The sequence below is a fragment of the Linepithema humile genome, chromosome 1, assembly GCF_040581485.1.
Source record: "Linepithema humile isolate Giens D197 chromosome 1, Lhum_UNIL_v1.0, whole genome shotgun sequence".
NCBI lineage: Eukaryota > Metazoa > Arthropoda > Insecta > Hymenoptera > Formicidae > Linepithema > Linepithema humile.
The window spans coordinates 11,426,857-11,440,437 of NC_090128.1; the positions used below are offsets into that span (position 1 = coordinate 11,426,857).

The window sequence follows — 13,581 nt, forward strand, 5'->3', positions numbered from 1 at the left end:
CCGCAGTTTTATACTGTTCTGCATATAGTTTTATACTATTTCCGCTCATCCATAATAACATCAATTGACTATTGTCATTATGCCAATAATTAAATACATCATCAAGTGTATGATTCTTACATATAAATACAAAACAATTTACAGTATTGCAATAATATGTTATCAGAAATGATTCTACTCACCGGTAGAAGTCATCGTTGCTTCCGGTCTTGATGACTACATGTGTAAGGCTCAAAATTTCACAGTAAAGTCGGTAAGACACACAACCGGTTCTACCTTTTGCTTGTTTCTGATGCAACTGACGTACGAGCGTGCGCGCAATATGCGGGCAAATACACGTGATTCAACATTGTACACTGATTGATATTAACCCAATAGCGGTCACCTGTAAATATATGTACTTAATTAGTCAACAGGTAATTGACAAGACATTATTATTGACAGTACGATAATCATGTGTGGCGTCGCATGTACAATCAAGAACTATTGATTTTGTAGAAGTTGCGTAGATGCAAAATTTACCGTACAATACCGCCTCCACAAACATTACGACTAAAATAAGAAGTACGAAGCCAAATTGAGTTCAGATGATAATAGGTGAATTATAGAAGAAATGATTGTTATCATTACACGATAAGAATGTAAATACAGGTAAAATGTACACATGTATCTACAAAATAAATGTAAAAATGATTGAAACTGTAAAATAATTATAAATTATAAAATACTGTATAGTTCTATAAAATAATGTGTAGTTCTTCTTTTCTTTTTCATTATAAATTTAATTTAATTAAAAAATATTATTTTATTAAATATACAATAATTGAAAATCTTTGCTTTTAGTCTATTTTAATTTCCACTAAAATAATTAATTATTAAATATATTTTTAATAAATATTTTAATTACCAATTATAATAAAAATTATTAATTTATACAATTAAAAACTATGAATAATACTAATATTTTGAAATTAAAATAGTGTCAAACTTATTTAATTCAAGGTACATAAAATCATGATTATCTTGAAAATCACGTATTTATCTTCATATCTTTCAAGAATATTTGACAAACTAACGACTTTAACGAGAACGTCATCACGTCTTTGTGCGTATTTTGGTGGTCTTTACACGCTCTTACATCAGCATATGGTCGACCATAATTTTTGTCAAAGTGCGCCGCTTCATGAACGAAAAGTGGCGCAAACGCGGGCCGTTTTTGATTTATAATACGTCCCTAGTTACAGCTGGAAACGTATATCCGGGACCGAAGAGGTATCTGGGGCGGGAGTGGAGCTAGCTGTCATAAAGAAGAGAACTCTTGGCTTTGAAAGTGGTCGACGTAAAACTTATATCTGCTAGATGACTTTTATTAGACTCTTCCTATGTTCAACCAGTGAACCAAATCTAATGATATGTCCGATGTTAGAATATATTACGTTTAAAATTTAGTTGTGTGCAAGACAGACAATCAACATAAATTAAAAATAGGAGTAATAACAAATTTCGACTTTAAAAGTGACTGATATAAGATATATTTGCTGAATGACTTTCATTAATATTTATTAATGTCCCTGTAATGAGTAAAATTTAATATCTTCAATGTCAGAGCTCCTGCGAATATGAAAAAGCAAAAAATCAAATAAGAATGAGCCTCGAAAAATTGCGAGAAGAAAGATGACTTGACTTTGAAAGATACTGAATTTTTGCTTGACTATGATTGATGCAAAATTTTAAAAATGCTAGATGACATTCATTAGAATTTGCTTTAGAAACGAAGAAAAATTTACTAATAATATTGAAGAAATTAATCAAATGAAAATTCAAGCAAGAGAAATTCCAAGAAAATTTCCTAGAAATTTGTCAGGAATAATATCTATATGATAATTGAAATGCGCGGTAAATGCAAGATACACTTCAGATATTTCGTATTTATTGCGTAACGGACGCGAATAATTTCGGTTGGAGACAAATGCGATGAGAGATTGGCACGAGCATAGCTTGCCTTTAATCACCGAAGATACGTGCCTGGAGATATTTGAATTTCCGTCGAGTTCCGAACGATTCTGTGCGGTTTGCGACGTACGCGAACTGTCCGGTGTCTATTTCGAAACTTGGAGTATTTATAAGCTTACCTTTACTGGCGCGAAGTGCAGCCTTTGCGTAAATGGAATTGCTACGGTCTCAGTATCGGTCACATTTAAACGTTAAATGAAAAAATCCTAATTGATCACGCTTGCTGCATCTACTTACACACGATATATTCGTTCGATCGATCATTGATACGATTATTCAATAAAATCCATTAATTATTTTTTGTGCACGATATTTGCCCTGAAAAGTCACGTTTTATTAATGGCATTGTGATAGGCATTGCTCAATTAATATTTGAAAGCTTGCATTACAAATTAATAAAAATATAATTTTTTAAACTGACTTCTGCTAATACTGTCAATTGCAAATTTTTTGTTCTTTCGTTTTTTACGTGCTTTTAAAAAATTAAGATTTTAAAAACATTATATTGATTATATTTCCTTCATTATATTCCTCCAACATTATATTTTCTTCTGAAGATACAAAAAAATCGACATGATTTAATTTGATCGATTATTGGACGTGCGTTGAACGTGCATACAAAGTTGTTGAGTTTTCTGCGCGTGTGACAGAATGCAGTTGTGTTTCTCTTTGAAGACTGGCAGGGATTATTCATCGCACACTACGGTCTTTACATTCATGTGGCCCTGCGGGGCGAGCCGAACGGTCAGCCAAGGGGGAGGTTCTCGGGATAATCTCGGAAAAGCGGGATAAATAACCAGACGGTCGGCAGACTGATCCGTATACTCGTTTATATTTGGATGACGATGTCTCTTCTGCTACCTCACGGCCTCGCGCAAATTGTATCAGTGTGTCATTTCGCGTCGCAGTTTTATGCAATTTCACTGACGTCGCGGCTGCTTGCTTCGATCCAAGTCGAGGTTGGAAAATGGAAACATGAACGACGCGAACCCGACCGGCTCGTTTTCCTCGCGTCAGAGAGCTTGCAAAGTACCGGTAAAGAGAAATACGGCACCTTCCAATATGACGCGTGTCTCGTAAGCTCCGCGTTTTTCATATTTTTCCCATGTAAGAGATTTTCTAAAAGTTTCTTCTTCTTTTTGGAAAAAAATAAACCTGAAATGCTGACAAGACTTTAATCGTATTGATAGGAATTTAAGAAAAGTTAGTGAAGTCAGTCAAATTGCGAAAAATATTATCGTCAATAAATTGATAAACAAACATTATTTGCACTCACGTTAGAACACAATTGACTGTGAAATTTTATTATCAATACCGACACACTTCTGTTTTTCGTTTATTGGTCGTGATTTATTGTCAAACGGCATCGCTGGGAACCGCGGGAATTCGTCAAATCTTTTTTCGTTTCTCACTACGAGCGTAGTACAAGAGATTCGGCGATCGCGGTCGAGCGAGAGCTTCTGCCGCGCGAGTTTCCCATGACAGAATGGACGGATTCGTGCCACGTGATACTGTTTTGACTGATATCCGCCGCTCGTCGGCGGAATCTTGTCACGAGGAAAAACAAAACCAGAAAGTTACGACACGGTGGAGCAGAAGACGAAGGGGAACTTGCTCCCGTGGGATGAACGCTCTAACGCTCTTCAATGTCCTCCCTGTCACACAAAATCTCTTTATGAAAAAGAGCGTTTCGGAAAACACTCTTTAGCTTTTTCTTGCTGAGCACGATTCATGGAATTGGACTAAAGTTCTAATTATGAACTCCCGTCATGATGTCAACTCTTATTACGGTCTTTTAATAATAGACAAATAAAAATTATCACTGTACACACAGAAAAATATCATTCTATTGCTAAGAAAAGTAATTACTCGGCTTACTTTTCTTTTTTTAAGTAACAATTATCTTTAATAAAGAATATTTTCTTGATAATAATCTTAAAATATACTCATCACAAATTTTTGATAAACTCATATACTCAAAAGAAGTAATTATTTTTTGGTGAAGAATATTATAAAATTGTATCGAAGAAAAGTCAGATTTGGTTAATTTAATAAGCAAATAGAATTCTTTTTTTAATTTAATATTCTTGGTTGAAGTATTAAACTTACTGGGATCAAAATATCTTTTGAATAAATTTGATGCTTATGATGAACTTACGATAGATTTGCGGATATATGAACTTATAAAATACTTAAAACAAGTAATATTTACTTAAATACAGTATGTATTTTTCTGTGTGTAGTGCTCCTATAAAATATCACTTTAAAATTTTTGTATTTTACTTTAATATTTCAATTAATGTTTAAAAAAATGCTTGACGTTCAGATATAAAAAGTAGAGAATAATAAAATAGTTTTATATTTTATGAACAAAAGAGAGAAAGGGAGAGAGAGAAAGAGATGCATGTTTTTAATTAAGTCGTCGACAAATTTCTATAATAATACGATTAACTTTCTATCGTTTCGGAATTAATCAAATCATTTGTGGCAAATATAAAATTATACTTACAATTAATATTACGATAATCTCTGTATGTCTTTTAGCATAACGTAGAATAATCTCTCGTATATGCACTCGAGCGTTATTTGACCCTCTGACCCTCTTTAATTCGTGAATGACCTTAAGCTTCAATTATGCGTGACCGTTTCAAGTTACGAAATAAAAATGCCCTTAGCGATTCGGTCGGACGGCGGAACGAGAACAAACAATTCAGATCGAGGGCTGCACCCGCTTTAATTCCCGGGAATCCACTTAGACGGCTGATTTTACCACCGCCGACCAACAAAACTGTCGACTAATTGTTGGCGAGCGCCACGCTCATTACCGGCGTCTCGGATTTCAAAAGAAAAAATCCTCTCCGCATTATCGAGACCTGTGCAGGTCGTCGAGGTCTGGTCTCAAAACACATGTCGATCTATATATAACCTGCTAAAACACGCGCACCCTTCGGTGCACCCTTTCACACTTTAAATTCGACAATGGTACCGTGTTACAATGTAGCAGTATAGAAACATCTTTGCTATATGTTATTAAAATTATTAGAAGAAATCAACCGTCTTGCAAAGAAAAAAGTGAACTTACTCACAATAACAATTCGTCAATTTCTTGATTTAAATCTCCGGACTTAAAAAGTTAAAGATAATTTTAAAAAATCATAATATTTTTATTAAAGTTCAAGAAAAGAACTACGATAATTTTATAAAAATTCTCGCAGAACATGAGTTTGAAATTCGCTAGTCTTATTTCAAAGATTCGGTGATAAATTGATTTAATTCGTAAAAAAGATACAATAAAAGATTGTTATTAGATGTTAAATGAATTAATGCAAACCCCGGGTGTCTTCGTGCTTTGATCCCTACTTTATTAAAACCTCAACATCAGATGCGGCTCGTAACCGGTACGTGTTAAGCGACTTACGGTGTTTGCATCGACAGAAATAGCGTTATGGCGTGCATGGTCAAACAGAGAGAAGAGGACAGAGAGCAACGCGAAACGCAGAAGGGAAGCTTTACGGACGGGGGAGAGAAGAACCGCGAAGTTTTGCTACAGAAGAAGACGAAGAAGAGAGGGCGTAACGAAGTGGGCTGAGGAACGACGAGAAACAAATCTCCGAAACGAAATGGAAAAGGGAAAAAATGCGTGAGAAGTTTCGCGGACGAAGAGGAGAAGCGGGCGGAAAGCAGATGGATAGAGTGAGGACAAAAAGGAAGAGACGAAAAAGGAGTAGAAGAGACATGAAGAGAGACGACACGTAGCTCCTCCTTTTTTAGCGGGACAGGTGCATGCCGCTATTTTGGCGATGCCTGGGCAGCGAATGTTTAGTCCAATCTCGTAGCAAAATCGCAACATTCCACCGCACGACACCCTCTGCTCGAACTCGTTCTGCTCCTTTTGGTCCCTCTGATCCCTCTTTAGCGCGCGCGTTCGTGACATCCTCGCGGTGCGTCGCCCTGCGACCGACGTCGCGCCTCTCTTCTCCGATTTCTCCCTTCCTCGCCCACCAACTGTACGTGAGAATTACATAATGCACCGTCTAATTCTCTTCGCGTCGCCGAAATCGATTTTGGAATCCCGGCTTTCGTTCAATCAACGCGATTCTCTTATTCGACACTTATTCTAAATTCAAGTTTTAAAGGCAAATAGTGAATTAATTAATTCACATATAAAAGTTCACCATATAATATTCCTAATGCTCTTTTGAGAAAACGAAAATAAAGGTCCATTATCTCTTCACTAAACTTTTGAGGAAAAATAGAAGCTACTGAAACGTCGCAAGTCTATGAAGTTTGGAAAATCTTGTAAGAGACTTCAAAGCACTCATTTAAGTACACTGCTCAAAGGCAGAAGGTGTCGTAATAGCGTTAAAACGGGAAGTGACGTAATTGCTAATTAGGTCTACTATATTTTTATATTGTTGCAATTTAAATAATAAATATAAGAATATAAATTATAATGTTAATTTATAAATCTTTAATTAAGCACCGGTTTCAATAAAATTAATTAAACATTTTCGTTGATACGTCAAACACAAATTTAACTCTTGCACCTTTTATGTAAATTTACTTATGTAAATTTTTATATTATTCATTGCATTTCATTATTATCATTTATAGTATTCTTCATGTTTTATTATTATTTTAAAACATCACATCGCGTTGAATGTAGGCAATTATAAGATATAAAATTCAGCAAACAATTTTTTAATTCGTTATTGTATAAATTTGTCAATATATAATAAAAGCAGACGCACAACATTGCTTTGGTGACTGTGATTTCTCGTTCTGTATCCGCATAATGCTTACCGTTCTGAATTTTAAATATAGCATTGGTCTTTTTGCTCCCATCATATTTCGCGCGTAGTAACAGCTTTTAACAGAGTTGATACAATAAAACATTATATCTTACGCCCGATCTGCGCGTTCCACGTAAATTTTGACGATGGTTTAGATTAAAAAGTTGGATCGCTACTCTGGCTTTTATTTCGTGTTTTTTATTTTGTTCACTTTTTTAAAACGCGCCGATGGCATCTATATTTTTTCTCGCTGTGGTCGTCAAGTTAAAAGCAAGAGGTTAAGAAAAAAAAAAGATCACTTTATGTCTCTTACGCGAAAGGTACGGCCGCGAAAACGCAAAGAATTCGGGATTCCTGGCGCCAGAACGTGGAACGGCGCGTCTGCCATCGGCATCCCTTGTTACCCGCCGTCTGTGTTTTGCTGTTTCCTTTCTCGACTGCTATTTTCTAGTTCCTTTGCGTGCTGCATTATTCTCGCGCGTACCGAACGTGTCGCACGATCCGCGGACGAAATTCCGATACAGATGTAGCTCAAATGGCGAAAAATTCCGCTTTAATTGAGTCGGCGAATTTTAGCAATACAATTTCGCGGAATACACAGCAATCGTAATATCAAATGTAAAATTTATGTTTTTAGCGGAAATTGTGTGCGAATTTATGAGAATAAGAGCTATTTTAATTTACGGAATATCAATTATTATATAAAAATAATAATCATAACAAAAAAAGTTTTTTTATACGACAATATTTCTTGGATTCTTCATAAAAGAATATATGGATTTTCTTTGAAAAAGACAGTGCGTCATTTATATTTTTTCTCCCATTGCTCGCCTTGATCTAGCCGCTCTCTTATCCTCATTAATTTTATGTCACGAGTTTATTTCTTCTCATTCAATGCCATTTGGATGATCGTCCGAGGGAAAAGGACCCCACGCCGCTAAGTGCAAACGAAAAATGTTAGGCGCCAAACGAGAAATGTGATGGAATCGGGACACGTGCGTGTCACACATACATATATGCGACATACATTCATAGTGTCGAAGCCGCAGCATGTGTTGACTGAATGGACGCCTTGAAACGTCGCGAGATTTATCGATGCATTAGTGCGCTCGAAGTCGGCCGGGCGATTCGCGTCGTTGAGGCTTCTCGTCGTAATTTGCAGATTTATCGGAGATCAATTTTCAAGGCCGTTCGTTTGCCCCATTTCGAAAAGAACATTGATTGGGGAAGAGCTTGGTTGGCCGAATTATAAGAAAGTAATGGAAGCGGAAACACGAAGAGAAATATTAGGATCTGTGAAGTTAGCACGACATTCTATTAATATAAAAAAAAAAAAACAATTACAGTTCCAGTAGCACTTTTCATAGTTCTACAATTCCTTATAAAAATAAAAAAAAGTTCCGTAATTTTTATATCAAAAAACCAAAAATAAAAAAATGTACTAACCTCACAGATCCGAAATATTAGGCCGTATAAATAAAGGGAAGTATAGATTCATGTTCAAAAAATTCAGAACATAAATAGTTCATGTCTTGCGTAAAAGAAGGTAAATTGATGACTAGATACAAGTTTGATCTCATCATAGGAGTTTATGTTCAAGTAAGAGGCTTATGTGCTACTTCAATATAGATAAAATATCTCTATTTATCTTATTTATATGGTCCGAGTTACGAGGTTCATGTGAACTCATGTCATACGAGTACGTATTCGCTCGTTCCACAACATTAAGTATGCAATATGGAGATTTATATAAAAAATTGTTTTACATAAAGTAGAAATAAAATCCAGCAAAAAGTAAAACTAATATTCGCTTTTCTAATATCAAAAAACGTCCGTGACATACAAAAATTTAATATCGCGTTGAATTTGATCGCCTATTAACACCCGATACGATCATAAACCAGCGCGGTGGCAGCAACCCAACTCGAAATCGATGTATCCGCGAACGCGTGGACAGAGAAATAAATCGCTGTCATCGCGCAGAGGCCGCTAACAAACGCATCCCCCGAGCGGGCAACGGCGAACACTTTCGATACGTCCCCCGAGGATCGCCGAGTGTGTTTACGGCTAATCAAAATCGCGCGCACCACCTGGAATAATTAACGGGACGGTGGTACGCGAGCCCGTGTGGGATTTCCGACCATTCATTCGCGCGGCCTACATACAGGAGCGCGGGGGGATGCTTTACATTTCGAATAGGGGCGGCGGGAAAAGTCTGTAGACTCGTGAATCATAGCGTCCACGCGAAAACACCATAAAAATAATGCAGCATGCGTCACGATATGGCAGGGCGTGACTCATCACTCTGCGAAGAGCGCTATGTATCGTAAGTGTGAAGATTGCATCGATAAGTTCGCTTGACGCGAGATCACCATTTCCGCGAAAAGCGGATGAAAGTGCAGTGCAAATACGAATGCGGAGGGTTTCGTGTCAGAAAAACACGCGTGAAAATGCAGTAAACACAGGAATGTAGAAAACGTAGTAAACATTGAAATTCGGGTGCTGAGTTACTCGAAATTTGTAAATTACTCGCGTAAGTATGTAACGTGACGAAGGCGATTGGATCGCAGCCAGAATTATTTGCGAAGGTTTCCGAAAATCGGATTAACAAGTCGCGACGCAATTTCGGCTGCGCGATGCACGTAGCGCAAAGGAGTGAATTAATTAATTAGAAGAAGCGTGAGAAAATAAGAAAGCGAGTCACACTTCTACGAAGGAATTAAAAAAGTTCGTCGAAAATTCACCGCGCCAGACGGTGCTCGGCGAACACGATTGATAAAGCAAATACCGAGCAAGCGTAATTAAAATTTCACGTCTGTGTCGGCAAGTCACAGATACGGATCTTTTCGCTTAGTTTCTCGGGTTCGATGCTTAAAAAAAAAACCCGATACGTCGCGTGATTAATTGATCATCCGTGACAGGGAAGGAAACGGCGAGGCACATCGTGCGCGTCGACGATATCGCGTCCGTCACCCTCGAATCGCTTGCATCGTTGCATTCGGAGTTATATCGACCAGTCCCGATACTTCTTAGTCATCGCAGGCGTCGTTTCGTGCTAGGCGGGTCGCCTAGAAGAACACGAACGTTCTGTGAGTCACTAATAACAGAGTCCATTTCCAGTAGGTACTTTCGGCTGTACATTTGTACCGTAACTAAGCGCCAGATGCAATAAGCATTTAAGCGTTTCGTCGACTCTCATAGAACCGAGCGTCGATCATTTCTCTAGAATTGTACATGACGTCCGTTCCAAATTTTCCACGTAATCGTTTCTTCAAAAGAACCGATTACCGCATGACTCGGCACTGCAGTTTGGCACATTTTCTTAAATAAATAATTAATTAATATAAGTAGAGAAATTTAAGTAAAAGATGAATATTCGACAACTGTGAATTATGAATTAACTTGCATAACAATTTTTAATCCAATAAATATTTGAAAATAAAAAAATTATGTTTCTAAATTTTAAATCATCTGGTCACTTGTGCCCACTTTGAAGTAGCATTAGTTTAATCGTAAATTTAAGTTTCTGGTTCTGCATAAAAGATATAAATGTGACATATATGATTCCGTTAATAAAATGAGTTGGATGGTAATAACCAAGCATCACCTCGTTCGCCCGAGGGATAAATTGGAAGCAGTAATTTACGATCTAACGCGCACGACGTGCTTTGAACCGGAAGAGTCATTTTCGTAACCCGCATAAGAACGATTAATCTTCTAGGAAATCGAGCAGGCGTGACGCGTGCGTGAATCTACATAAGTAGCTGTGCACAAGCACTAATAATAAGCAACGCATTCACAATTACTGTAATTTGCTAATTCTATTATTGTCGTTATGATACTCTGTTAAACGTCTCTTCCGATAAACAGCATGAAAGATGCGTTTTTGAATATCATCAAAAATCCATTTTCTGCATCCGTTTTATGTTCAACGACGTCGGGAAAAAAGAGCATTAGCTTTTTGTACGCGTAGCAGATCTTTGAAATTGTGTGCGTTTTCACCGCGAGAAAAACGAGAAACAAAAACCGTGTTTTTTTAGTTTCTCCTCGAGAGCTTCAAGTGGATCTTCTTGGATTTCACTCTTTTACAAAGTGAGTTAGATCTATCGAATATAGAGAATAACACAAATTGTTCTTTCGAGAGATAGAAACTTATTGAATCAAAAAATAAAAAACAAATAAACGCTTTTCAATGAATTTATCGAAATTGTGACGCGCATGATTAAATTAAAAAATGCAACAGAAGTTATTTCAATCAAATTTAATTTCCGCGAAATTACATAATGGTCATCGATGTAGCAATGACATTTCGCATCGCGTCGAACCAATAATGGCTTTATTTCATTTGACAAACGTGCAGCAGCGAGATAAAACACGCGCGAGCCCGTGGGGGCCACCCACTGGCATCCATAAATTACGCCGGCAATTCGTAACAATTACGTCTTTCGTCCGTAATTCTATTATTTATGCCCAGGAAGGGCTATCGCGGGTCGACGGAGGGACGCGAGATATCGATCTGCCTTTTCCCGAGCGCAGTTTATCGCCCGCTGAAGCAGCGCTGCGAAACGCACGTGCGTGTAACCGCATCGACGTCTATCGGGTGTGTACAACGGTGAAAGGGATCGCTTAGGGACAGCTGAGCCAAGTCGGGCGAAGAGGGTATACGCGCTCGCCAACTGTAATATCGTCGGCAAATAGATGCACATCGAGATGAAACATTCGAATCCCGTGGATGAATCGTGAGATAAGTATCACGTGGCGCATCGGATATTCGAGATAAGAGCGGCGTGAGCTATTAATTGAAACGCTATTAAAGGACTGTGCGGTGTGCGCTGCGGGACAATGCGGGACAATGCGATGACAAAAGGGAGTGTAGCGTATTAGAATCTCGATTAAATATATATTGCACTTTCTGAAAGGAAATAAATAAAAATATATTGTATAAATATAAAATTTTATCATTTAACTTAGGGACACGCTGCAACGTTAAAATATTTATAATTATATCATTGAGTTATATGTCCTGTCAATTTAACATAAAATCAATCAAATCATTAGTAATTTGCCGCTTGTCACCAACTTGTTAATAACTTCGTGAAAGCTTATTTAACGTTTTTTCTAACAGATTTCTTATGCGTGTAGGCACGTTCTTGAGAAAAGCAATTATTTATTAAGGCGCATAAGTGGACGGAAGATAGAAATATCCGATAAAAGTCTCAAGAGTCCTCCTGAGAGTGTTCGCATCTCCTGCACCGCGCTCGTGTTCACTTTATCTGCGTATAAACAAATCGATGGCGGAGCGGAGAGATTCGTTTGACTAAATAAACTGCGGTCTGATGAAAAATAATGTTAAAAACCACGATGAAGTGAGACCTTTTCGTTATGTTAGTGAAACAGTCGTTTCATTCATCGAACCATTGTACAAATATTTGTCTTTCTACAACAATTACCATCGTTATTTTGAATATTTATTTGGTCTTCCCTCGCGAGAATTACATCGGAAACACAAAAATATACTTTTCATTAATGCTATCAGCAACATCCTCAATCCACGCGTGACCGCGGTAATTATAGAAGGATAATTATAGATGCCCCACAGCTCCAACCTTAATTTCAATATATTTCAAGAATTTTAACGTTTCTTTTCATTTTAAACGTCGCAAAATCGCTGGTCCGTTATAATATCGTAGATTAAAATAAATCAAATTATTCATTAAACGCGCTATTTTAGTGGCACTATTTTCGTTTCATTATTATTTACGTGGCATCGCAAAAGTTTTTCCGATTAAAATAAACTAACAAGTTGTCGAGTATATGCGAAATTTTGCGTACTAACGATATATTGCGTGCCAATGATTATTAAATTTGCAACACTTTTCCGGGTAATTACTTACAGGCCGTTTGCGCGCGAAGCAGCCCGGTCGGCGAAAAGTCCCGGCGCTACGCGGTGCGCATTTGCGCGGGTGCGTTCGCTGGTCGGGCGAAAAGAGAAGAGGAGGGTTGCCCGATACGTGCGGTGCGGTATCCAGCGAGGGAGAGCCAAACGGCGACGACGAGAATCCCGAAATAGAAAACCCGCGAATCGGAGTGCCAAGGCTAGAAAATTACGCGCGTCGTAAAACGCCTCGTGCGGCCCTGCCTTGTTTCGCGGCGACGAAATTTGAACGGAAGCGATGGAAAGCGTGCATTTTATTTATAGGAAGTTTACGCTGGCGGAAACGAGCGCGCAACGAAATGCCCACACGTTAGCGCGAGCGCACCCGAAAATCCTCGTTCCTCGCGAGCGAGCTGCTTGGCGAAATTTGCGACGTAAACGCGCCCAGCAAATTCGCCTAATGAGCCTAAGCTCTGGTGACTAATAGCGGCAGCAATAATAGCGACGGAAAATAATAGTGGCATAATAAGTCATCGTATTCCGCGAAATGTGCGTTTGCTAAGTTGGGGCACACATTTAGGATGTATACTTGGAAAATAAAGCGCGATTTGTTAAACGAAAGTTAAGGTTTCGCTTGCTGTTAATGAAAATAAAGTAAACAGTTCTACAAAGGATGTGGAATATTTTTCAAGCCGCAGAAGCGAAACACATATAACAAACAGGAACTCGTGGTAGATCAAAAGATATTATAATATATTCGCGCTTGCATAAACAGGTGAATCATATGATTCAGTCTTGGTGAATGATATATGACTTTTGGATTGCAATATAGAAAAGATAGTTACAAAAATATCTATATTAAAAGTGTCTATCAAAAATAGATACAGGAATCGGTAGCGA

The 13,581-nt window shown here is 37.8% G+C and overlaps 1 protein-coding gene across 1 annotated transcript in view; it reads right to left on the reverse strand.

The window, feature by feature from the left end:
* LOC105672005 (deoxynucleoside kinase-like) overlaps positions 1-13,581 on the reverse strand; it is a 159,057-nt gene that overhangs the window by 2,744 nt on the left and 142,732 nt on the right. The window contains exon 6 of the mRNA XM_012366655.2: positions 183-385. Within this exon, the coding sequence (XP_012222078.1) occupies positions 183-195 (13 nt within the window). The 5' untranslated portion in view covers positions 196-385. The remainder of the gene's footprint in view (positions 1-182; positions 386-13,581) is intronic.